General features: G+C 37.8%; 1 protein-coding gene and 1 pseudogene across 3 annotated transcripts in view; one reads left to right on the top strand and one right to left on the bottom strand.

The window, feature by feature from the left end:
• Nucleotides 1-22,181, bottom strand: part of ATL1 (atlastin GTPase 1) — a 73,043-nt gene extending 50,862 nt beyond the window's left edge. For all 3 annotated transcript variants that reach the window (XM_058739018.1, XM_058739019.1, XM_058739021.1), the window contains exon 1: nucleotides 21,997-22,181. In XM_058739018.1, coding sequence (XP_058595001.1) covers nucleotides 21,997-22,030 — 34 coding nt within the window. In that variant the 5' untranslated portion in view covers nucleotides 22,031-22,181. The remainder of the gene's footprint in view (nucleotides 1-21,996) is intronic.
• LOC131518389 (small nucleolar RNA SNORA62/SNORA6 family) lies at nucleotides 4,435-4,575 on the top strand (annotated as a pseudogene).
• Nucleotides 22,182-26,908: the final 4,727 nt, after the last annotated feature.

The raw sequence follows: 26,908 nt of genomic DNA, 5'->3' as shown, positions 1-26,908 counted from the left end.
CCTGCTTCTGATTCTGTGTCTCTCTCTCTCTCTCTCTCTCTCTGCCCCTCCCCCATTCATGCTCTGTCTCTCTCTGTCTCAAAAATAAATAAACATTAAAATAAATAAATAAATAAATAAACTTAAGCACAAAGCAAAACCTAAAGCAGTGATATGAAACATAAAAAAAAACAAAAAAAACAAAAAAAAACAGGAGACTGAGCACAGCACCATGGAAAACCACTAACTTGTAAAGGCAGACAAAAACAAAAGGAAAAATAAACAGTGGAGAGAAAAATAACAAGAAGGCAAAATATAAAATGGCAGTGTAAATCTTTGCATATCTATAATCACCCTAATGTAAATATATTAAACTCACCAACCAGAAGGCATAGAGTAGCTAGATGGATTTAAAAAAACAAAAAACAGGACCCAACTATATGCTGCCTACAGGACACTCTTTTGTCTATAAAGACACACCTAGGCTCAAAAAGAATGGAAGATGCTATTCCAAGCAAATGGAAACAAAAAGAAAGTGGGCATAGCCATACTTACATCAGACAAAATACACTTCAAGTCAAAAAGTGTAACAAGAGACAAAGAAGGTCAATAATAATGATAAACAGGTCAGCACATCAGAGCATAAATACATATGCTCCCAACAGCCAAGCACCAAAATATATTAAGGAAATAGTAACTGATCTTAAGGGAGAAGTTGATAACAATAAGATCATTTCAGGAGGCTTCAATATTCCACTTTCAGCAATGGATAGATTGTCCAGACAGAAAATCAATAAGCAGATATTGATATGGACCATACTTCAGAACAAACGGACTTGAACATTTCTTCCAACAGCAGCAGAATATGCACTGTTTTCAAATGCACATGGTAAATTCTCCAAGATAGCTCATATGATAGGCTACAAAATAAATTTTGTCCAGTTTAAGAACACGGAAATCAAGGGGTGCCTGGGTGGTTCAGCCCAGGTAAGCATCAGCCTCTTGATTTCAGTTCAGGTAATGACCTCACACTTTCATGAGTTAGAGCCCCATGTTGGGCTCTGAGCTGGCAGCTCAAAGCTTTCTTCAGATTCTCTCTCTCTCTCTCTCTCTCTCTCTCTCTCTTTCTGCCCTCCCCTGCTCATGCTCTCTCAGCCTCTCTTAAAATAAATAAACTTAAAAAAATAAAATAAAAAGAACACTGAAATCATGCTAACTATCTTCTCTGACAATGGTATCAAACTAGAAATTAACAAGAGGAAAATGAGAAGATCGACAAATGTGTGGAAACTAAACAGCACACTTCTTTTCTTTTTAGAAATTTATTTATTTTGAGAAAGACAGAGTGCAAGCAGGGGAGGGGCAGAGAGAGAGGGAAGGACAGAGGATCCAAAGTGGGCTCTGTGCTGACAGCAGAGAGCCGATGCGGGACTTGAACTGCAAAATCATGACCTGAGCTGGGGTTGTATGCTTAACCCACTGAGCCACCAGGTGCCCCTAAACAACACCCTTCTAAACAGAATATTGGATCAAAGAAGAAATCAAAAGGGAAATAAAAAATTATCTCAAAAAAATGAAAATGAAATAGAACATATCAAATACTCTGGGAGACAGTAAAAGCGTTCTGAGAGGAAAGTTTATAGTTTATATATATAAAAGGTTTCTTATATTAAGAAATCAGAAAGATCTCAAGAAACAACCTAACTTTACACCTTAAGGAACTAGAAAATGAAAAACAAATTAAGCCCAAAGTTAGCAGAAGGAAGGAAATACTACAGATCAGAGCAGAAATAAATAAAATAGAGACCAAAAAAAAAAAAAAAAAAAAACCAATAGAAAAAACAATGAAACTAAGAGCTGGTTCTTAAAAAAGCTAAAATGGACAAACCTTTACCTAGACTAAGAAAAACAGAAGAGACTCAAATAAAATTAGAAATTAAGAGGAAACATTACAACTGACACTACAAAAACACACAGAATTAGAAGAGACTACTATGAACAATTTTATTATTTTTAAAAATTTTTTATTATGTTTCTTTATTTTTGAGAGGCAGAGACAGAGCATGAGTGGGGGAGGGGAAGAGAGAGAGGGAGACACAGAATCCGAAGCAGGCTCCAGGCTCTGAGCTGTCAGCCCAGAGCCCCACACAGGGCTCAAACCCACGAATCGTGAGATCATGACCTGGGCTGAAGTCGGACATTCAACCGACTGAGCCACCCAGGCGCCCCTACTATGAACAATTTTATATCAACAAATTACATAACCTAGAAGAAATGGCATACATTTCTAAAAATGTACAACCTACCAAGACTGAATCAGGATGAAACAGGAACAAACTGAACAGAGCAATAACAAGTAAAAGGATTGAATCAGTAATCAAAAAACTTCTATCACAGAAAACTCCAGGACCAGATGGCTTCTACCAAACATTTAAAGAATTAACATCAATCCTCTTCAATAATAATGAAATAAATAACCCAATTTAAAAATGGGCAAAAGACGTGAACCAATGCTTCACTAAGGAAAATATATGGACAGAAAATAAGGACATAAATTTTATCATGTGTACATTATACATTCATTTTATTTTTTTAAAAGTTTTATTTATTTTCAAGACAGAGAGAGACAGAGCATGAACGGAGGAGGGGTAGAGAGAGACACACACACAGAATCCCAAGCAGGCTCCAGGCTCTGAGCTGTCAGCACAGAGTCTGACGTGAGGCTCGAACTCACGAGCTATAAGAACATGACCTGAGCCCAAGTGGGACACCCAACCGACTGAGCCACCCAGGCGCCCCTATACATTCAGTTTTAATAATAAAAATATCATTGGGGCTCCTGGGTGGCTCGGTTGGTTAAGCGGTCATGATTTCATGGTTTGTGAGTACGAGCCCTGTATCAGGCTTTCTGCTGTCAGCACAGAGCCTACTCCAGATCCTCTGTCCACCTCTCTCTGTGCTTCTACCTGGCTTGCACTTACTGTCTCTCTAAAATAAATAAACGTTTAAAAAAAATAATAAAAATGTCATTTATATACCAGTATAAAACCTGACAGATCTAGTAATAAATCTAACTGATGTGCTGATAAATATTTAACAACCATCCCTTAGCAGTAGGTAGGTATGGGAAAATCCTGATTTGTAGTGTTTGCCAGTTTCTGTGATATAAATACTACCACCATGGCTCATTTCTATCTACCAGTGAGACTCACTGAATGTGGAACCGGGAAGATATGCACCTGATCAGCTCTCAGGAGCTAGTATGAGCTGTTCCAATGTATCATTGAATTGCAATGGAAGATATTTAAGACCTCTACAGAAAAATAGAAAACATTATTGAAAGAGGTATATACATGTCCTCAGATTAGAAGACTGTATTATAGGGGCGCCTGGGTGGCTCAGTAGGTTAAGCGTCCGACTTCGGCTCAGGTCATGATCTCACAGTTTGTGAGTTTGAGCCCCGCATCGGGCTCTGTGCTGACAGCTCAGAGCCTGGAGCCTGCTTCGGATTCTGTGTCTCCCTCTCTCTCTCTGCTCCTCCCCTGCTCATGCTCTGTCTCTCTCTCTCCTTCAAAAGTAAATAAAAACATTAAAAAAAATTTTTTTTAAAAAGACTGTATTATAAATGTGTCCATGTTCCCCAGTGATCTACAGTTTGGTTATAATACCAACAAATTCTCAGTAATCTTTCTTCTACAAATTAGCAAGTTTCTTTCTTGTATAAAGCCTTCTTATATAGATTAACAAGCTCAAATGGAAAGGCAAAGAGTGGAAAATAAGAAACACAATCTTGAAGAAGAATTTGGGGGATTTACACTAACAGACACCAACAGATTTTTTAAATCTACAGTAGTGAAAACAGAGTGCAACTGTCACAAGGATAGACAAGTAGACAAATAGAAAAGACTAGAGATTTCAGAAACAAATCCACACATATACTATCATCTGACGCAACAAAGGTGCCACTGCAATAAGTGAAGAAAGGATAATCTTTTCCAAAAACAATGCTAAGTCAGTGGATATTCCTATGGAGGAAAAAATGAACCCTCACCCCTTGTTCTCACTATGAATAAAAATCAGTCCCAAACAAATCTTAGACCTAAATGTGAAATAAGAAATGTGGACAAAGGATACAAATAAGAAGTTGAGAAAAACCACAGTATCAAATGGTTCCACACATATGAAAACATATTCATTTAATTAAAATTAAATTTTAATTTATTTCAATTGATTAATATTACTTTAAGTTAAAATCAAAATTTTATTTAAAAGATAGATCAATACTTTTTACATATATCTGATTCACAAACATAAGAAGTATGATAAATCTTTTCATTGGTTGGGATGTAAATTTGTATCCTCATGCATTGCAGGTGGGAATTAAAATATATATAACATCTTTAGACAACAATTTGGCAAATAATTATCAAAAATACAATGAACATACTCCTTGACCCAGCAATACTATTTAAAAGAATTCATCCTGATGAACTCACAAGTGTAGGTAGTGTGCTACAGGAAGGACAAGTCTATCACTAACACCACAAGGGTCTCTGGCCCAATGAGTGGAGTTTGACAGTAATTTTTGCTACAAGTCAAAAAATAAGTAAATAAGTAAAATTAAAATAATAAATTAATTCATCCTGCAGATATACACATGCAAAATACTAGAAGCAATGTAAATGCCCACCAGCAAGAGACTGAATAATAAACTATGGTTTATCCACCTGTGAACCTAAGGTAGTTGTAAAGAATAAGGGAGCTCATTTGAAAGAGTTACAAATATATAATGTGAAAAATAACTCAAGGTACAAAACAATGTGTATAGTGTGTAAGAAGAATGTGTTGGCATGCTGGAGGAACAGAAGGAGTACGGTATGGATGGAGCAGGCTGGGAAGGTGGTAAGGGGTGACATCAACAGACTGAGATAAGCACGGATCTGCAACAAAGTAAATATTGGGGATGAGAGAAAAAGACTTCAGTAGATGTTTGTATATGATTATCCTTTTCTACTCTACCTTTGTGTACTAGGAGTGAATGAGATAGATAACTCTGAACTTTTGGTTTATATGCTTAAGCCCTTTGAAGAGCTACATATGGACTTAATGAAGAAAAGGGAAATTATATATTAAGTGTGATGTAAGTATACTGTAAAATAAAATGAATATCTGAATCATGACTATAAAATAATGAAGTGGTTTATGGGAAGAAGTCTCATTATAATGTAGGCAAAACAGGGACGCCCTGCATGGCTCTGTCGGTTAAGTGACTGACTCGTGATTTCGGCTCAGATCATGATCTCACAGTTTGTGAAGTGAAGCTCTATGCTGATAGTGTGAAGCCTGCTTAGGATTCTCTTTCTCCCTCTCTCTGCCACTCCCCCTCTTCAAAATAAATAAAGAAACATTTTAAAAAATCCAATGTAGGCAAAACACCGTATTAAAAATTCCTTTTTGGTAAGAAAACTTCTAAAAACAGAAATAATTTTTATTAAGTAGAATGAATAATAAAATAGAATGCATCTGTGGAATATTTATAAATACATAGTAATTAGTTTGCATCTCATCTAAAGTTAAGAAAGGCTTCCTATCTGAAACTATCATAACCATCAATCTATACATATATTTATGCTAATAAATATTGACATATAAAATACGTATTTAGATAAGCTACAACCCAGATATCTATCAACTGATAAACAGATAAACAAAATATGGTATATCCATTCAATGAAATACTATTCAGCAATAAAAAGAAATGCAGAACCAACATATGCTACAACATGGATAAACTTTGAAAACACAATGTTAAATAAGGGGTCACAAAGTGCCACATACTGTATGATCCCATTTATATAAAATGCCAGGAATAGGTAAATTTATAGAGACAGAAAGTAGATGAGTGGTTGCCTAGGACTGGAGAGCAGGAGGGGATTAGGAGGTGATGCAAGTTTTCTTTTGGGGCTAATGAAATGGTCTAAAACTGAGTGATGAATGCACAACTCTGAATAAACTAAAAGCCTCTGAATTGTACACTTTAAATGAGTGAATTGTATAGTATATAATTATAGCTCAATAAAACTGTTAAACTAGAAAAACTTCAGTTCCTATTAAAAAGGTCAAAATTGAAATCACAGCCTAAAAATTTCTGGAGAATGGAAACTGTCTTACTCGTGTTTGTACTTCTTGACAAAAAAAGAAAACAAAACTTTTAAATGGAAGCTCACACAGTAGGTACCCAATACATATTTACATTAATATAAAGTAGTTCTGAAAAAGTATTGAGATGCACAGTACTATTAAGAGTAAATGTTATGTGCTTGACTCATTGTTCATAATTACATTTCAACCAAGCAATCAAGATTATCTTTGTTATAAAGAACCTAAAAATCCTTTAGAATGCATGCCAAGTTTCTTTAGCACCAGATTTTTACCCTCTTAAATATGTTTTGCTAAACTAAATTTGTTTCAATTCCCTGAACACTATGCAAATTTTTAAAAGGGAAAGAGGCAGACAACAGGATAGAAGAAAACCAGATGGGAATTAACATTTTACTATGGATGATACAAATGTATGGCTCACAAGGGGAAAACTAAAAAATATATATACTGTTTCATCTTCTCATATAGTGGATTTTATGTTCAATAAAGACTTCTGGGACTTTTCCATTCTACGTGATATTCTAAATCACTGGAAGCTCACCACCCAGCTATAAATTTATATATGTTGAAAGGGAATCTTCAAAAATTTTAAATATGGAAAATAATCATTTTAATGTATTGGAGATGTTGGGATTATGTATTTCTAATTTTCTTGACTGTAAACTTTGAAAAAAATCTATACTTCATCTTTCCAGCAAAAATTAAACCCCACAAGATGATGAACTATGAGGACATTGGAGCCTTTACAGAGAAAAGACATAGCACCTAGGAAACGGTTTCTTAGCAACTGAAATTAAAAGGAAATATATTTTCTTACACTGTAAAATCTCTTTTGAACAAATAAACTTGAAAAGTGACTGAAAACATTTGCCTGAATGACCCAGAATGATTTCCAAAATCACAACAAAGGGAGTTCATATAGAAAGGGACAAAATGGGTTAAGGAAACAAAAACAAAACATAACTCACAAAAATGAATCTCTTAAAAATGTTTAAGCAAGAGCAGAGCTATGAACTACAATGAGATGATTACACATAGATCTCAGAACACTACCATGCTGACTCTCAGACTGTTCTGCTAGCAATACCCTTAAGGAAAAGGATTTCAAGGAATAATGCAGGTCCTACAACTTCAGAATCTTAGAAAAATAAGTAAATCACTTAACAGTCTGTTTATTTATTTTAAATACAAAAGCATTCCATAAACTATTCAATGGATGCCTCTAGAAGAAGAATGCCATCATGATTCAGGCACTGTGTGTATGTGTATGTGTCATATATATTCACACACACGTGAGAAGACTTAAATAGAAAGGTAAGTAACAGATAAAAAGAAGAAATACTGGGGTACCAGGGTGGCTGCGTCAGTTGAGTGTCTGACTTCAGCTCAGGTCACAATTTCACGGTGTGTGAGTTCCAGCCCAGCATCACGTTCTCTGCTGTCAGCGCAGAGCCAGCTTCAGATACTCTGTCGCTCTCTGTGTCTGCCCCTCCCCACCCCTGCGTGCACTCACCCTCTCTCTCTCAAAAATGAATAAACATTTAAGAAGAAATACTAATGGGTAAGAGACATAGAGGGAAAAGTTCAGTCTTACTAGTAACTGAATAAATGCTAATTTTTAAAAAATATTTATTTATTTATTTATTTATTTATTTATTTATTTATTTTGAGAGAAAGAGAGCACATGTGCATGAGCAGCGGAGGGGCAGAGAGAGAGAAGCCCAAGCAGGTTCAACCCTCAGCTTGGAGCCTGATGTAGGACTCGATCCCATGACCATGAAATCATGACCCGAACCGAAATCAAGAGTCATATGCTTAACCAACTGAGCTACCCAGGTGCCCCGATAAAATACTAACTAAAGGAGATAAAGTTTTTGGCTATCATAACTTACAATGGTTAAAAAAAATATAAACAGTTGACCCTTGAACAATATTAGGGGTGCCAACCCCCCACATGCTCAAAAAACCACATATAACTTTTGACTCTCCCAAAATTTAACTACTAATAGCCTACTGTTGGCCAGAAGCCTTACCAATAATAAGTCAATTAACACACATTTTCTATCCCATAGCTATTATATACTGTATTATTACAGTAAAGGTAGAGAAAAGATGATGTAATTAATAAAATCAGAAGGAAGAGAAAATACATTTATATACTGTTATCAAAAAAACCTCTGCATCTAAGTGTTACTAGCACAGTTAAAACCCATGTTGTTCAAGGGTCAACTGTACACATTGGAAACATTCAAAAACATTAAAAAATGTACATACCCTTTAATAAAACAATTCCATTTCCAGGAATTTATCCTAAGGAAATTATCGAGACTGTGCATATGTATTTGTCTACATAAAGGTTCATTATAGCATTATTTATAGAATGACAAATTGGAAACAATCTAAATGCCTAACTGTAGGATAACGGAAATAAATTATGTCATGGCTATGCTATGCAAAATATGGACCCATCTTAAATCATGTGATTGAAAAATACCTAATCATAAGAAAATATGTTCACCTATTTTAAGAAAAAAAGCAAATGGGAAGTATCATTTCCATTAAGGCAAACAAATACACCTGCATGTATAGTCACTGAAAAAAGTCAATTTTAGAAGTATTTGGTTTCTCAGCAATTGTCTGGGCCTTTAATCATCTTTGAGTCAGCTATTCGGAAAATTTTGGTTACCCTTTCTGCTGAATATCAACTGTGTCATGTTCAGGACTATCTCCACCGTTCTAATTTGCAGAGACTGTAAGTGTGGGAAGTAAAATACTACAGTTCTTATAATCGCATCTTAGATTTCTGATTTAGATTTTGCCCATGAAAGGCACTCATGACCTCTGGAAGAGACAGCAAAGAAGAAACTTACACTGTCTTCTAGTAGAACGGATAGATATGAGAGCAGACAGAACCCATGAGGCTTGTAGCACATGGCCAAAGGTATGGCACTGTTCTAATTCACAGACAGTAGCTAACATTTTGGGCAGATGGTCAGGTATTTCAAAGAAGTATGTGTCTGGACCTTTGGAATGGGCATGGAATATAAGTATAGTCAGTTCCATGTGAATGCTCACCAGATGGCATTCACTGCAGAGAAGGTACTCAAAAATCAGATGGACAAGATGATTTGTTTTGTGTGATCTAGTCAGCCTCCTACTCCAGCCAATTCTGCTCAGTATGCTCACAAACTAAATCAGCAAAAGAAACATGAAGCATCTATATTAATATCAAACAAAATGGACTTTGGGGCAAAAAGCATTCCTTAAGATAAAGAGGATCACTAGATAGGAATCAAAGGCTCAATTCTTCAGGAAAATGTAAGAAGTCCATATTCATGTGCACCTAACAACACAGCTCAAAAGTCAATAAAAGCTTGACAGACCAAGGGGAAATTGACAAATCCACTATCATCTTTTAAAATTTCTATCAGATTTTTAAAGTATCTATCAGATATCAGTATCTGATAGATCAAACAGTCCAGAAATCAGAGTATGGAAAACATGAATATACATTTAATAAGCTTAAACTATATTGAATTATTCAATCACTACAATGTACATCCAAAACTAATATAACACTATATTTTAGCTCTACTGGAACTCAAAATTTTTTAAAGTGATTTGACAGCAAATGCAACCTTTAAATTATTTATATTAACTTATTTGTCTTTAAAATAAACCCATTCATTCACTCTTCTTTAAAAAAAATAAGCTTGAGCTAGCAAACATATATAAGCACAGTCCATCAAAAATTAGAAAACATAAAATGCTTTCCAGGATTTTGTGGAAATCTATAAAAATTAAACATGTACTAGGACGACAAAGTAAGTTTCAACAAAGTTCACAGCATGAGTATAAACATGAACAGCTCAATACTGTAGCAACTAACCACGAGGCTGTTTAAATTGACTACAATTAAATAAAAGTAAATTTTTGGTCTTCATTCTCACTAGCCATACTTCAACCCTTCAAAAGATATACATGGCTAGTGACTACCATATTGGACAGTACAGACACAGAACATTTTTATGACCACTGAAAGTGGTACTGCTATATAATATTAACTAGAGTAAAATTAAGTATCACATAAGTAACAAAATTTAGAAAAAGCCATACCTTTCTTTCTTTTTTTTAAAGATTTTATTTTTAAGTAATCTCTACATGCAACATAGGGTTTGAACCCATGATCCTGAGATCAAGAGTTGCGTGCTCTACTGAGTGAGCCAGCCAGATGCCCTAAAAATCCATACCAAATTTGTACCATGGTACAAATCATTGTATACATTTAAAATACTTGAAACTAAATGAAAATTAATCTACTGCATATCAACATATATAGGATACAAGAAGACAAGCTGAAAATCAGTGAGCTCAGTATCCAACTTTTTAAGTTAAAAAGAGAATATAGAATAAAATCAAAGAAAGTAAAAAAATAAAATAATAGAGATACATGGAAATTAAGTAAATATAAAGAAAAAAGGAGAGATTAAACAATAAAAGATATAATAAGGAAAACACAACATTAAGCAGAGAAAATAACAGATAATTAAGAACAACCTCATGCTAAGCTGATGTATGGACAGATTCCAAGAAAAATACAAATTACTAAAACTGAATCAAGAAGAAATAAAAAGCTTTAATTGTTCCAAAACCCATACTGAAGCTAAATCAATAGTTCAAAATCTTGGGGCACCTGGGTGGTTCAGTCAGTTAAGCATCTGACTCGGTTTCGGCTCAGGTCACGATCTCATGGTTTTGTGAGTTCGAGTCCCATGTTGGGCTCTGCATGGACAGTGTGGAGCCTGCTTGGGATTCTCTGTCTCCCTCTCTCTGTCCCTTCCCCACTCACGTGGTCTCTGTCTCTCTATAAAAATAAATAAATAAACTTAAAAAAAAATAGTTCAAAATCTTACTATAAAGTAAACAGCAGTTTTAATAAACTAGTTTTCCCAAACTGGATCAATCTAATTTTATATAAACTCTTCTAGAGAATAGGAAAAAAAAAAAGAAAGAAAGAATCATCTTCCACTCATTTCATGAAGTTAATATAGACTTGACATATTGAAATTCAGACGAAGTAAGTATGAAAAGGGAATATTGATTATAAGCATGCTTGAAAATATTTTTTAAAAATTAGAAAATCTAGCAACATATTTAAAAAGGTAATACAGTATGTCTTGACTTATTCTAGGAAGGCAGGATCACTTCAACACAAAAGATACCTTAATGTAATTAAACACAGGAACAAATTAAAGAATAAGAACCATATGATTATTTCAATAAATACAGAAAATGAATTATAATTCCATATCCAGTGATAATTAAAAAAAACTTTTATTTAGGAAAAAAGGAGAATGTTCTAAGAAAAAGACTTAAAGACTAAAAAGGAATGAATAAAGCTGTCAATATTGTAGGTGGTATGCTTCATTACATAGAAAATTCTACAGAATCAAAGACAGGTCATTAAAATTAATAAGGAGCACCTGGCTGGCTTTTTGGTTAAACATCTGACTCTTGATTTGGGCTCAGGTCATGATCTCATGGTCATAGGATAGAGCCCCATGTTGGGCTCTGTGCTGGGCATGGAGCCTACTTGGGATTCTCTCTCTTTCTCTCTCTGCCCCTTCCCAACTCTCACACATGCACTCTTTCTCTCTGTCCCTTTCTCTCTCTCTCTCTCTCTCTCTCTCTCTCTCTCTCTCTCTCACACACACACACACACACACACACAAATATTAATAAGAGAGTTTTGCAAGGTTGCTAGATATAAGATAAATATGTAAAACTCAATTGCATTTTTATTAATAGCTAGTAAAAAATATAACAAGGAAAAATCATAGCAACTAAAAAATACAAGGAAAATAATAAATCTAACAAATAAAAGCCATCCCTTCAAGGAGAGCTTTTAAACTATTGAAAGACATAAACAAACAAAATCTAAATAAATGAAGGAATATACTATGTACATGAATAGAAATATTCAGTACAGTAAAAATTCTATCAAATTAATCTACAAACAGGATACAATTTTAATTTAAAAAATCCCAACTGGGATTTCCAAAGAACTTGAAAACCTGATTCTAAAATTTTATACAAAAGCAAAAGCCAAGAATAAAGAATAGTTCAAAACACCAATAAATAAGAACACAATGAGACAATCTGTTCTACCATATATGAAGACACTATGAAACCACAGCAATTAAAACTGTTATTGACACAAGGATAGACAAAGAGCACTGGAGCACAATAAAAAGTGCAGAAACAGACTCACACATATTCAGGAGTAATATCTGACAATATAGTTTGGAGATCAATGGGAAAAAAGTGTATTATTCACTAATGAGTCTGGGACACTTGGTTGTCCATATGGAAAAAAAAAGTCCAAAAGATTTCTACATCATACCAGCCATAAAAATAAAATCCAAATAGTTCTAGAGCTTAAAATGAAGTTGGGAAGTCTGCAGAGTAGGAAGCACCAGGAATCTGTCTCCCTACCATGACAACAATTACACTGACAGAATCTACCTGATAGAACTATTGGAACTCTGGAAGGCTTACAACTTCTGGGGGGAGGCATGAACGGTAGATTGTGGTTAATTTTAGTCAATTTCAACTCTTAACTCAGCAGCGGCTACTGATCCTCCTCCCCTCAGCCCTATGGCAGGCAGTTAATGCGCATTACACACAGCTTACAGAAGTCAGGGTAGTCAGTAAGGACCCTGTCCTCCAAAATTTGGGGATTTGTGTTGCAATTGCTGATTGCTGCTGCTTATCACAAAGGTACAGACACAGAGCTGTATTCTCCCCCATTGCTGACTGCCACTTCCTTCTCGGTGAAGTGACTTCCAGGAGATTTAATGGGCCAGTATCTTTTTGGTGGGGGTGGGGGTGAGGGTGGGGTGGGGGGGTGGGAAGGGGGAAAGGGGGAGCGGGAGAGAGGGAGAGGGAAAGACAGAGAGAGAGACAGAGAGAGAGAATCTTAAGCAGGCTCCATGCTTAGTGGAGAGCCTGGCATGGGGCTCAATCCCGTGACCCTGGGATCAAGACCTGAGCCAAAACAAGAGTCAGATGCTCAACCAACTGAGCCACCCAGATGCCCCAAGGGCCAGTCCCTTTTTTCCCTTCTTCAGTTTTCACTTTTTCCTCTTTTGGGAGTCAGACATTAAAGATTAGGATATTCAAAGGTAACTGCATATACAGGGAAAATAAAAAACTCACCACACATGCCCACAGAATGGCAGAGGCTCAAAAAAGACCTGAGAATGTCTTAACTTTATACCTCAGGCTGACTGTCAGCATGAAGACATATATTTCATCCTATAATGATGAAAACAAACAAACAAATCCCAAACACAGGAAACCCTGGGGAAGGAAGAGAATCTGACTTTCCTATTTTTTTTTTTCATAGTGCTTGCTATTTATTGAAAAGAATGTAAATGTTTTTTCCAGGTGGTACTGAGGAGATGGGCAGAGTGCTTGTTTTTGTTTGTTTTGTTTTTAGCATTTTTATTCACATGCACACATCTGTGGGAATGCTGCAGTTTTGAAAGAAAAAGGCCAGTTGTGCAAAACTGATGCATAGGAGAAAAGAAATGTCAACAATTTAGCTCCCAGGCACACTAGGCCCCTACAGCAATCTGGTGGGGCAGGGGAGGATTCTGGGAGTAGATAGGGAACTAACCAAGTTGAAAGTAACTTTCTTATTTCTTATCACATTATTGGATTCAAATGTCCAGTCTTACAAATCACAAGGCATACAAAGAAACAGGAAGATATGACCCATTCAAAAGAAAAAAAAAAGTAAACAGAAACCGTCCCAGAGAAAGACCAGATGGTGAACCTACTAAACAAACATCTTATTAAAATGACTGTCTTAAAGATGCTCAAAAAAACTAAATGAAAATGCAGAAAGTCAAGAAAACACTGAACAGAAATGGAAATATCAATAAAGAAATAGACATAAAAGAAGCCAAAAAGAAATTCTAGAGCTGAAAAGTACAATAACTGAACTGAAGAACTCAAAAGAACAATTCATAGGGATATTTGAGCACACAAAGGAAATGATGAGCCGCTGGAGACAGGGAAATTGAAATTATCAGGGTTGCAGAAAAGACGGAAAAAGGATTGAAGAAAAATGAACAGAGCCTAAGGGAAACACAGGACACCATCAAGCAGACCAACATACACATTGTAAGAGTACGAAAAGGAGAGGAAAGAGGTACAGAGACTTTTTTGAAGAAACAATGCCCTAAACTTCCCCAAATTGCTAAAGGACATGAATATAAACATTTAAAGGCTCAACTAACTCCAAGCAGGAGACCCACACTGAGACATATTATAACCAAATTGCTGAAAGACAAAGACAAAGATAGAATTCTGAAAGCAGCGAGAGAGAACTGATATTACGTACAAGGAATCCTCAATAAGATTGGCAGCAGATTACTCATGAGAAACTTTGGAGGCCAGAATACACTGGGCTGATATATTCAAAGTGCTTTTCAAAAAATCTGTCAACCAAGAATCCTATGTTTGGCAAAAATGTCCTTCAAAAGTGAGAGAGAAATTAAGACATCTCAAATAAACAAAAGCTGAGAAAATTTGTTACCACCAGACTTGCCCTGCAAGAAATGTGAAAGGGACTCCCATGGGTTGAAATGAAAGCACACTGGACAGTAACCCAAAACCATCTGAAGAAATAAAATTCTCAGTAAAGGTAAATACTTGGGCAATTATAAAAGCTAGTATTATTAAAACAACATTCTGTAATGTTGTTTCTTTGTTTTCTACATGATCTAAGGTACCAATATATTAAAAAAATACAATTACTAACCTAAAAATTAGTATTATGACTTTTGTTTATAATTTCACATTTTGTTTTCTACATAATTTAAGGCACTAATACATTTTTTAATTGAAGTATAGTTGATACACAATGTTACAATAGTTTCAGGTGTACAATACAGTGATTCCACAAGTTTATACATTATGCTATGTTCACAAGTGTAGCTTCCATCAGTCACTATATAACCCTATTACAATACCATTGACTATATTCCCTGTGCTGTACCTTTATCCCCATGGCTTATTTATTCCATAACTGGAAACCTGTATCTCCTACTCCCCTTCACCCATTTTGCTCATTCTCCCCACACCGCCCTTTTATCTGGCAAGCATCAGTTTGTTCTCTGTAGTTATGACTCTGTTTCAGCTTTTTGTTTTGTTTTTTTTGGATTCCACATAAAAGTGAAACCATATGATATATGTTTTTCAGTCTGACTTATTTCATTTAGCATAATACCTTCTAGGTCCACTCATATTGTCACAAATGGCAAGAGCACATCTTTCTTACGGATAATAATATTTCTGTGTGCGTGTGTGTGTGTGTGTGTGTGTGTTTGAAATATACATACAGAATATGCATATTTTGAATTAAGTTTTCATTTTCTTTGGGTAAATACCCAGTAGTGGAATTACTGGATCATGTTCTATTTCTATTTTTAATTTTTTGAGGAACCTCCATACTGTATTCTACAGTGGCTGCACCATTTTACATTCCCACCAACTGTGAGGATTCCTTTTTCTGCACATTTTGGCCAACACTTGTTATCTCTTGTCTTCTTTATTCTAGCCATTCTGACAAGTGTAAGGTTACATCTCATTGTGGTTTTGATTTGCATTTCCTAATGATTAATGATGTTGAGCATCTTTCCATGTGATTGTTGGCCATCTGTATGTCTTCTTTGGAGACTAATGCATTTTTAAAAATAACGATTAGTTTATGTTTTGTACACATGATGTATAAAGATGTAATTGTGTGATGTCAGTAACTAAAAGGGGTGCATATAGAGCTAAAAAGGAGCAGAGTTTTTATAGGTTATTGAAATTTAACTGATATAATTTCAAATTAGAGTATAGTAACTTTAGGATATTAAATGTAATCCTCATGGTAACCACAAAGAAAATAGTTCTAGAATGTCTTAGTTCAGGCTGCTATAACAAAACACCACAGACTGGGTAGTTGATAACGAAATTTAGTTCTTAGTTCCGGAGGCTAGAGGACCAAGATTAGGGTGCCAGCATGGTCAGGTGAGGACCTTCTTCCAAGTCGAAGAGTCCGCATTGAATCCTGGCACGGTGGGAGGGGCTAGGGAACCCTGTGGGGCTTTTTTAAAGAGAGGGCTGTTCATCCCATTCATCTTATTCAGAACATTTCACTCTCATGACCTAAGCATCTTCCAATGCCCCCACTTCCTGTACTATCACATTTGACATGAATTTTGGGGGGATACCAATATTCAAGCCATAGTGTATGCTATACACAAAACATAAATGATAAGGGAATTAAAATGTTACACTACAGGAGCATGTAGATGGCTCAGTCAGTTAAGCATCCGACTCTTGGTTTCTGCTCCGGTCATGATCTCACAGTTCATTAGATCAACCCCAACACTGGACTCCACACTGATAGCATGGAGCCTGCTTGGGATTCTCTCATTCTCTCTCTCTCTCTCTCTCTCTCTCTCTCTCTCTCTCCCCCCACCCCCTCATTCTCACACAGGTGCACATGTACATGTGCTCTCTCTCTCAAAATAAATAAATAAACTTTTAAAAAGTTACACTACAAAAAAATTGAGAAAATTAGTAAATTTATGTTTATAAAAAACATCTATGTTTTACATATTCTTTTGTACAGATATTTTTCATAAAATTTTATGTAAAAGAGGAAAAGCCTCTAAATTTAAAAACACCCCACCTTTTTTTTATGACCAAAATTTTCTCACAGTAGATCATTTTCCTGATGATCACAGGTTCCATTTAGAGTCTAGTCACTAGTTTAGTCTAGTGACTAGACTAAAGATAGTAAAGACTACAGAGTTTGAAACAGAGGAAAGATATAACCCAGGAGTCATCAAGACAAGGTGTAAGCAGATACAAAGTATAAAAAATACATATCTTTGGGAAAATGTATTTGAGAAAAGATGTCAGGAAGGCAAATTAGCAAAATGAGATGGGAGAGTCTGTAGGGGAAGTACATGTATGACTCACTAGAAATTTTATTTTGTTTCAGAAGGAATAGATACATACAGAATGAGGCGAGTAAAAAGGCACAAATAGTCTCATTTTAAGAAAAATAGAATACAACCAACTGGAAAAGAAAGAAAAGGAAGTAACTATACTCAAGATCATTTATAATCTTGCCTCAAAAAACAAAAACAGAAACCTAATGCTTTTTCAACAGAGGTTCCCTATACTTACTGCAAATATTATTTTTCTAAAGCATCAGTGTACTGACAGTTTCTGTTACACGGTAGAAAAACCAAATTCCCATGTGAGCTCCCAAGTTTTAAGCAACTGTAATTAACAAAAACAAATTTTAAAGAATGCACTTTTGTTTTGCTTCTGGTAGTAGTCAAATTCTAAGCTCAACATTGAAAGACTGCTTTCCGAGCTACTGCCTCTGATAGCCATCTGTATCTTTTATTTTCCACACTAATACATTCTTCGCCTTCTTTTCTAGTCCAAAGCGATTAAGTTTATACAGCATTGATTTCTTATACCAGCTTAAGCCTAGAACGGCTTGACATGGCACCTTTTTGGCATACTATTTTAGTTCCTGGCCTTCATCAAGTGGACTGGGGAAGCAAACAACCCTGAACTTAAACTTAGATCTATAATTTATAAATTATGGGACCTCTGGCACATTCCTCATGCTGAGTCTCGGATTCCTTACATATTAAAATGAGAATAATGTCTACCTCTGAAAAATGGACTTTTAAATGCTTACATTTATTGAAACGTCTGGTTTGGTGTAGATTTAGGTATAGGTGTTGGGATTCTCAGTTCTACTCACAGACCTGCTTCTCAGTTGTATCTCTGGATCTGATCCTCAAATAACATCCCCAATTCTTGGTTACTAGAGCTACTTTTTTTGCTTTGTAACTTCCATGGTCCTATTAGAACCTAACAGGTCACTGATCACTCGGATAAAAAGATTAGCTGTGATATGGTCCTACAGTGTACTTCTCTCAATTTTAGGTATCCTGTACAAATTTTGCAAATTCTCTCTTGCCCTTTTCTTGGAAATAACTATTTTCCAATTCGGGGGAGTCTACCTTTGGCCTTGACCTAGTGCTTTCTAACTTGTCTGAAATATATTTAGCCAGATGATAAGGTCAGTTCATTGTCTTAAGAAAAATAATAAAGCTATCATCTGAGTTTTTAAAAGCTGAGTTTTAAAAGCTATCACCTGAGCCTGTTTTCTCTCTACCCTCACACCATGCCCCATTATCTTATAAAACATCCCACAGCATTATGCTATAGAAAATCAATTAGAAGGCAACCCGAGGTTCTAATTTCCTCTAACTTACTAAATATATGATTTTTGCCAAATCATTTAACTTATCTGAGACTCAGTTTATTTGCAAAAGAGGGATTATGTCTACTCAGAGGCTAAAGAGCAAAGGCAATAACGCAGGTATGGGCATTAAGGAGGGCACCTGTGATGAGCACTGGGTGCTGTTAAGTGATGAATCACTGAATGCTATTACTGAAACCAATATTGCACTGCATGCTAACTAAAATTTTAAAAAATAATGATGCAGGTGACTGTGCCTAAACACTGTAGTTCTATACAATGCAGCAGATATTTTCAACTCCTAAGAGGCAGTATAGCATGCTGGTGAAGATAAAAAGAATTTGAAGTCAAACCGCCAGAGTTGGAATCCTGGCTTCATCACTTACCTTTAATATGTAAAATGAGGATTACAGTACCTACCTCATATGATATTAGCTCAGTGACATTAGCTATTAATGTTATTTTTAAATGCCTACTCAGTGTTAGGTATTACACTAGGTGCTGGTAATAAAATGAAATCAGGACAGACATGGCTAACATCTTCGCCAAAAAACCTCTATTTCTTACTCCATGTTACTACATTTTTCTAAGTCATTTACATCACACATACTTTATTTCTTGAAGTTTATTTATTATTTATTTTGAAAGAGAGAGACAGAGACAGACAGCATGCGCACACAAGTTGGTGGGGGCGGGGGGGAGGAGGCGAAGAGAGAACTCCAAGCAGGCTCCATGCTGTCAATGTGAAGCTGGATGTGGAGCTCAAATTCACAAACTGTGAGATCATGACCTGAGCCAAAACCAAGAGTCGATGCTTAACCAACTAGCCATCCAGGCACCCCACGTCATATATACTTCATAGCAAAGAAAAATCTGAGTACTAAAGCATTTCCATAGAGGATCAAGACTGCACAATTCCAATATTTATTTTCTGTGAAAATTTCCAGTGACCACACTTTAGTATAATACTGTAGTATTTCTTTTCCTAATTCATCACTTGAGTTGAGAGTCTCTTGATGACTTCTGGGTAAACTGTCCGGGACATGTTCCCATCAAATATAAATTATCCAGTGCTTGTCAATCACCTGAAATGCTAATTAAAAGGCAGATTCCTAGACTTCATATCAGCTATTGATTGAAAAACTCTGGCTAATTTGCAATGACATGGATGGAAATAGTATAATGCTAAGAGAAATAAGTCAATCAGAGAAAAACAAATACCATATGATTTCATTCATATGTGGAATTTAAGAAACAAAACAAATGAGGAAAGGGAAAAAAGAGAGGCAAACCAAGAAACAGACTCTTAACTATAGAGAACAGACTGATGGTTATCAGAGGGAGGTGGGTGGGGGGCATGGGTTAAACAGGTGATGGGGATGAAGGAGTGCACTTGTTGTAATGAGCACTGGGTGATGTATACAAGTGTTGAATCATTATATTGTACACCTGAAACTAATATAACACTGTTAACGAGACTTAAAATTAAAACTTAAAAAAAAATAAAAAATAATAATTAAAAAAGAGAAAAACTCTTGCTAGAAGATGTAGAAATATGCATTTCTAACAATTTCCCAATGTGATTTTTATGCAAATCCCATTTGAGAAACACATTTCCAAGAGGAAAAAACCTCCACCATATAAGAAATCTGAAACCAAAGAAAATACTGAAGAGTAATGATCCAAAGCTTCACTAAGAAGAACTTTAATGCTCAGAATAAAATTTCACATGCCTGTCTCTTAACATGGTTGAGTCAACAATGCACAGAGATCAAGATCAAAACTGACTTGAACATCCACGCCTGAACCATGAGTGTTCAAGAAATTCCTAGTCTAGGGGCACCTGGGTGGCTCAGTCGAGGGACCCACTGTTGATTTAGGCTCAGGTCATAATATCACAGTGAGTTCGAGCCCCACATGGGTCTCTGCACTGGCAGCTCAGAGCCTGCTTGGGATTCTCTCTCACTCCCCCTTTCTCTGCCCCCCCCCACTCTTTCTCTCTCTCAAAATAAATAAACTTTTAAAAAAAGAAAAGAAAAAAGAAATTCCTACTCTAGGCCAAGGAAAAGTTAGGGGGACAGTGAAAACGCTTACTCATAATCTCCTAAGAAGCAAAGAAAACAGTGTTATTACAATACTCACACTTACTGAGGTTTGGTAATCTCAGAAAATGCAACTGCTTTCTCTTAAATTCATACAACTAGAGCCAGACCTCCCTGCCCTAGCTCCCCACACCTACCACAAACGTTGCCTACTGGGAGTTAAGTTGGCCCTGTGAACAACCAGGCAAGGAGAAATACGGTCTTTTGATAAAAGTAAGCCCCCCCAAAATTTAAATTTATACCTCCTGGTCCGATGGACAGTTATAGAAGAGTTCTCACTGAGACACAGAAGAGATCCAGGAGCTCCAAACTCCTAGAGGATGTGTGTAAACTTTCCAAATAACAAAGCTAATGAACAAAATATTTCTCTACCCACCGAGGAACAGTGGCCTGAGATCTGCTCTGGGTCAGAAAACAAAATGCCCTGAAAGGCTTTGGTTCCTAAGATGGTAGTGAGGTTAGCACTGTGACTGGAAGAAAACCCGAGCCGAGGGCAGAAAAAGACGCCCAATCTGCCCACACTCTCCGTCCTGAACCAAGTCTGGAGCAGCAGAGCGGGGCGGGGCCGCGATTTCTCCTGCATCACTGCGTTCTCTCTTCCCCGCCTGCGTGAGCGCCGCCCACCCACTCGCGGCGTGAACCCACTGGGCCTAGCCTCTCCTTCCCCCTCCCCTCGGCCTGGTGCTGAATCATGAGCCCAATATCTCCAAAAGGTAAAATCAAAGAACAATGCCACACTTAGGGCTGGCCTGAATGGGGTGCCAGATTGGGGTGGAGCAGAGGCTGGAAACCACAACTTTGCTTCCCTTCTTCCCCAATTCCCCTCCGAGCCCCAAATTAAAACAAGTACTGCAGCGGTGGGGGACTCCCAGGCGGGCGCCCCTTCCTCTGGGTTGCTCAGGTCTGCAACGCTCCCGCCGGGCTAGGCGCGCTCTGCCTCATTGTTCCAGCATGCCGCCCGCTCGGGAGCCCGCGCCCTGCTAGGCGGAAGGGCTCAAAGCTCCCGAGGAAGGGGCCGGGGCTTAGGGATCCTCACCCCCTCGCCCCTCTCGGCCGGGTAACAGCCCCTGCCTACTTTCATCGCTTTTCTGCCAAAGGATCGCTAAAGCGGAACCGACGAGTCCCAGGGAGGCGACATGCGGGTGCTGTCCAAATGCTGCGAGGAGGAGGACTGGGGGTGGGGGAGAGACAGGGGGCTCCGGCCTGCGGAAAGCTGCAGCCCTCGCCCCACAGCGCGATTCTGCTTACATGGGTACCACTCGGCCATGGTCTCTCCGGCCCTACAGGGAGCAGCTCGGTTGTGGCCCGTCTCCCAGCCCTTGGCCCTCTCGTCCCCAGAAGCAGAAACCAGAGGGCCAGTCCCCGCGCAGGCTGCAGAAGTCACCATATGTTACTCACCCCAACTGTTCCTGTCCCTGCGGTTCTTGGCCATGGTGGTCCGGGGACTGGTGGCGGTGAGGCGCTGTCACTGTGCTGGCTCTTCTCCCGGGCCGCAGGTTGCTGGCGGTGGGAGGCTCTGTGCCCGCGCTGGGCGCAGTTCGCTCAGACTCTGAGGATGTTGCTGTGGCGCTGGTGGGAAGGAGCTGGGAGGAGAAGGGAGGAGAAAGCGGGTGAACCGAGCTCAGCATCACAAGCCCGAGTTCACACAAATACCAGCGTCACACCCTCCCTACCTCAGCCCACCCCCGGAGCACGAAGACAGGGACAGACGATGTACTGCAACATCTTTCACGGAGAACACACACACACACACACAAACAGTACCCCCCTCACACACACTCTCAAAGAATTTAACAGCATTAGCCAGTCACAGAATTACTAATATACTGCATTATTCTGGATGTTCAAATACCCGTTTCCTATAACAGTTACAAATTAGTACCAATATGCAGACAACATTTATATAGCCAAAGAAGTCAAAATAATCTGCACTTATCTACCAGGCACCATTTTTCCCCCATTTTAAAAGCAAGGTCATGTTGGTAAAGAGGATATCATGCATTTTTTTACCTGTATACTGAACAGGCCTGACTTTTAAAATTAGGATAGAAAAATTTAGATCAAGATTGAGATAAATGAAAGCTGGAAATTCATCATAATCTGTAACTAACTCAATGTCTAGTGGGCAAAAATGCCCACTAGATTTGCAGAGAAAACCTCTGGAGTTACACTGGCAAATATTTTAGGTAAAATCGTATTACATAGTCTGGGTGAGCCTTGGCATCCACAAAGGTTGCAGACAATTTTGAATACAAAGCAAAAGGCAAAGACACTGATTTCTTCCTCTCTGCCTACAAACTCAGCTTTCAGTATTCTAGAAGCAGTCCTTTATGGTACTTGACCCTCAAGATACCATTAACCCATTCCTTACAGTTTTCTTCTGCATTTGGTTGTTGCCCACACTCTACAGATGCGTTCTGCCTATGAGATTATTGCTCTACAGATGCGTTCTGCCTATGAGATTATTGCTAGCCTCTTAATTATCACATCTTTGGTCTCTTCACCATAAGCAACTCTTCACTCTATGTTCACTCAATGTAATTTGCTACAATGGCTTCAGACAGGACCTTCATCCTGATAATTTCCAAATCTGTGCTTCTAGTTTTATGCTCTCTTAAAGAGAGAAAAATTGTCTTACGAGAACCAAATTTATAGCTGCCCAAGGTCATCTTCATTTTGTTTTCCTACTAACATTTCAAAATCAACATGTCAAAAACCAAACTATCTCACCCACCACTGCCATATCTTATGCATTCTGTATTTCGGTTAATGGCTCTAGTGACCTCAGAGCTAGGAACACTGTAAACCAAGTTTACATTATAGTTTTAAAAGGGATGTCAGGGGGATCTGGGTGGCTCTGTCGATTAAGCATCCAGCTCTTGATTTTGGCTCAAGTCATGATCTCACAGTTAGTGAGATCGAGCCACAATTCAGGCTGTGCTGACTGCTTGGGATTCTCTCGTGCCCTCCCCCCACCTCAAAACAAACAAACTTAAAAAAATAATAAATGAAGGGGACTGTGTTCAATAGAGCTGCATTTCCCAAACACTAATGAAACAACATAGGAAGACAGGAATTATCTCACGCCTGTATCTACAAACCAAATTCATGGATTAAAAAGAAGTGTGTTCCGGGGCACCTGGGTGGCTCAGTCGGTTGGGCGTCCGACTTCAGCTCAGGTCATGATCTCACAGCTTGTGGGTTCGAGCCCCGCGTCGGGCTCTGTGCTGACAGCTCAGAGCCTGGAGCCTGCTTCGGAAACTGTGTGTCCCTCTCTCTCTGCCCCTCCCCTGCTCATGCTCTGTCTCTCTCTGTCTCAAAAATAAATAAAAACGTCAAAAAAAAAATTAAAAAAAAAAAGAAGTGTGGTCTGCTTTTTTTGTATATCTTAATTCTCAGATCACACTCCAGCCTGATAATTACTTTCAGGTAAATCTCATTAAAAAGAGTACAATAGAGTCCACAGTCACACAGACACACAAAGATACACATAAGAGGAAGAGGAGAAAGCAGAGAGTGACTGCATTTGAGTACAAGATTTCTTTTTGGGGCAATTAAAATATTTTAAAATGCAAAACTTAACAGAAGACCATGTGGGAGGGAAGGGGAAAAAAGTTACAAACAGAGAGGGAGGGAGGCAAACCATAAGATACTCTTAAACACAGAGAACAAACTGAGGGTTTAAGGGGGGTGGTGGAGAGGGGAAAGTGGGTGATGGGCATGGAGGAGGGCACTTGTTGGGATGAGCACTGGGTGTTATATAGAAGCCAATTTGACAAATTATATTAAAAATATTTTAAAATGTTTTAAATCAGTTCTGTACAACTTTGTGGATATATTAAAAATCACTGAATTATACAATTTAAATTGGTGAATTATATGGTATGGCATTACACATCATTTGGCTGCTTTTAAAAAGTCAAGGTCAAGTTTATTTTAAATTGGGAAAAAGGAAGAAAAGATATTTGTACATTAGTACTCTAGAACCCTTCTCATCCTGACCCCTCTGGGATGTTACTCTGTATACTATTCCCTCCCTCCTATATCCTCAATGATTTTTTTCCTAGTTGTTCCTTCACCATGCTCATTTCCCCCAATCATAAGAAAAGGGCTCTCTCAACCTTGCCATTTGCAACAACATGGATGGACTTAGAGGGTATAATGCTAAGTGAAATAAGCCAGACAGAGAAAGACAAATACCATATGACTCCACTCAGATGTGGAATTTAAGAAAAAGCAAATGAACAAAAAAGATTTAAAAAAAAAAAAAACAGACTCAAATACAGAGAACAACTGGTGGTTGCCAGAGGGGAGGTGAGAGGGGGATGAATGAAATAAATAAAGGGGATCAAGGGCACCCTTATCTTGTTGAGCACTGAGAAATGCATGAAAGTGTCCAATTATTACATTGTACACCTGAAACTAATATAACAGTGTGTGTTAATTATACTTCAATAAAAAAAATAATAAAATAAAATGTAACCTCCTTAAGAAAGAAAAGGGCTCTCTCAATCAGGAGTTTCTCAATAGTGGATGCTACAACTCCTTCCCTCTACAGCTAGCAATCTTGGAAACATACTTATATCAGTTAGAATGCTTTTGGCTGTAACTCAAAAGAGCTTAAACCAAAAGGACATTTAGTGTCGTAATTTTTTAAGGTAAGTTGGTTCTGTGGGGATTAATTCAGCAGCTCAACTTTATCATTGACATGTTAGGATACAGATGTGGCTGCTGCAGAAAATTACAGTGGCTTAAGACATATTCATTTCTTTCTCATGACATAATCTTAGCATAAACCCTCCAGGGTTCATATTAATGATGGCTCTGAAATATCAAGAAACCTAAGCTTGGACTTCCATGGTATAATCCAAGATGGTTGCTTGGGCATTTGCATCTTCATTCCAGCCAAATAGAGGAGAAGAAAGGAAAGAAGGGCATATATCCATTCTAAGAGTACAACCCAGAAGTGGCACATATCACCTCTACTCAAGTACCATTGACCAGTACATGTCCTACCTCTTTGACAAACACATTATGTATATGTGTATCCAACTAAAATTTAGGAGATCTAATGCTAACGAAAGAAAGGATGGCACCTGGCTGGCTCAGTTGGAAGAACATGTGACTCTTGCTCTCAGGGTCATGAGTCTGAGCCCCATGTTGCATGTAGAGATTACTTAAATAAAAAAAAAATTTTAAAGAAGGAAATGGATACTGGAGAATACCAGCAGATTTCACCACAAGGACCAAGGTTGCACTTTACCATCCTTAATATGTGGACTTATTTTCTAATGTGGGCTCCTATCATGGTCCCAAAATGGCATCTGCCATTCCAGTCATTAGAAGTGGGTAGCCATGTCTAGAAACAGAAAAAGGTATGTCTGTGCCTTGTGTACCTTGTTAAAAGCACTCCCATAGACTTTTTCTATGTGTTATCTAGAATTGTCAAGCCTAAGCCATCCCTTTAGTAACAGAAGTGAGGCTAGGCCAATCAAGATTTATCCCCTAGCATAGGGAGGGTCTCAGTCTCATCTGACAGACATAGCAACACAGGAAAGGTCAACAAAATTGTGGTTCTGATAATGAGAAGATAGCACAAGTCCCAAGGTGATAATGACAGCTTTCATTTTCCCCTTATCCTCCACTAGTATCTTCTCTGATGGGATGACCCAAAACTTATTTCCATGGGGCCATATCTTTAGTGGCCTTATCTTTACTGGGTTGTTGCAGTTTATCATTGTTCAGTAATACTGGACATGGGAATACCAAGAGGTATCTTAGTGCACACGTAGGGTCCTAGACATAGTCCTTCTATTCTCTTTGTGGGGCAACAAGCAATTCCCCTTGGTAATGAGGACCAATCACTCCAACCAGTACAATGATCCCCTCTCTAACCTTTGCCTCCATAGTCCAAAGGCCTCATATTGGCCAGGTGACAGTATCAGTTTCCTCTTTAATGAAATTGTGACTAAGTTATCTAGGGACAGTATCTCTCCTTTCGGCACCAGAGCCTTCAGATCCACCAAGCCCAATGTTTTAAAGACAAAGTTGTAGAGACAAAAATTCTTCAAGTGAATTGTTAGTAGTAGGAAGAGCCACCACTCCACTCCTTGGTTCCTAGACCCACACATTCTGCACGTGGGTTAGATGGCAACATATATTGGCTATAGGTTAAGTCCTATCTCATATCCTCACTGGGTTATCTCCCAGTCAGTATCACAACCAATCCTTCAGCAGGCCTTTCCTCTCTTCCCTTAAACTAGCTGCTTCTAAGTGATGGGTTTAAGGTAAGATCAATTAATTCAGTGGT

The sequence above is a fragment of the Neofelis nebulosa genome, chromosome 7 (assembly GCF_028018385.1).
Source record: "Neofelis nebulosa isolate mNeoNeb1 chromosome 7, mNeoNeb1.pri, whole genome shotgun sequence".
NCBI classification, from domain to species: Eukaryota; Metazoa; Chordata; class Mammalia; order Carnivora; family Felidae; genus Neofelis; species Neofelis nebulosa.
This window is presented reverse-complemented; position numbering and strand designations above follow the sequence as displayed.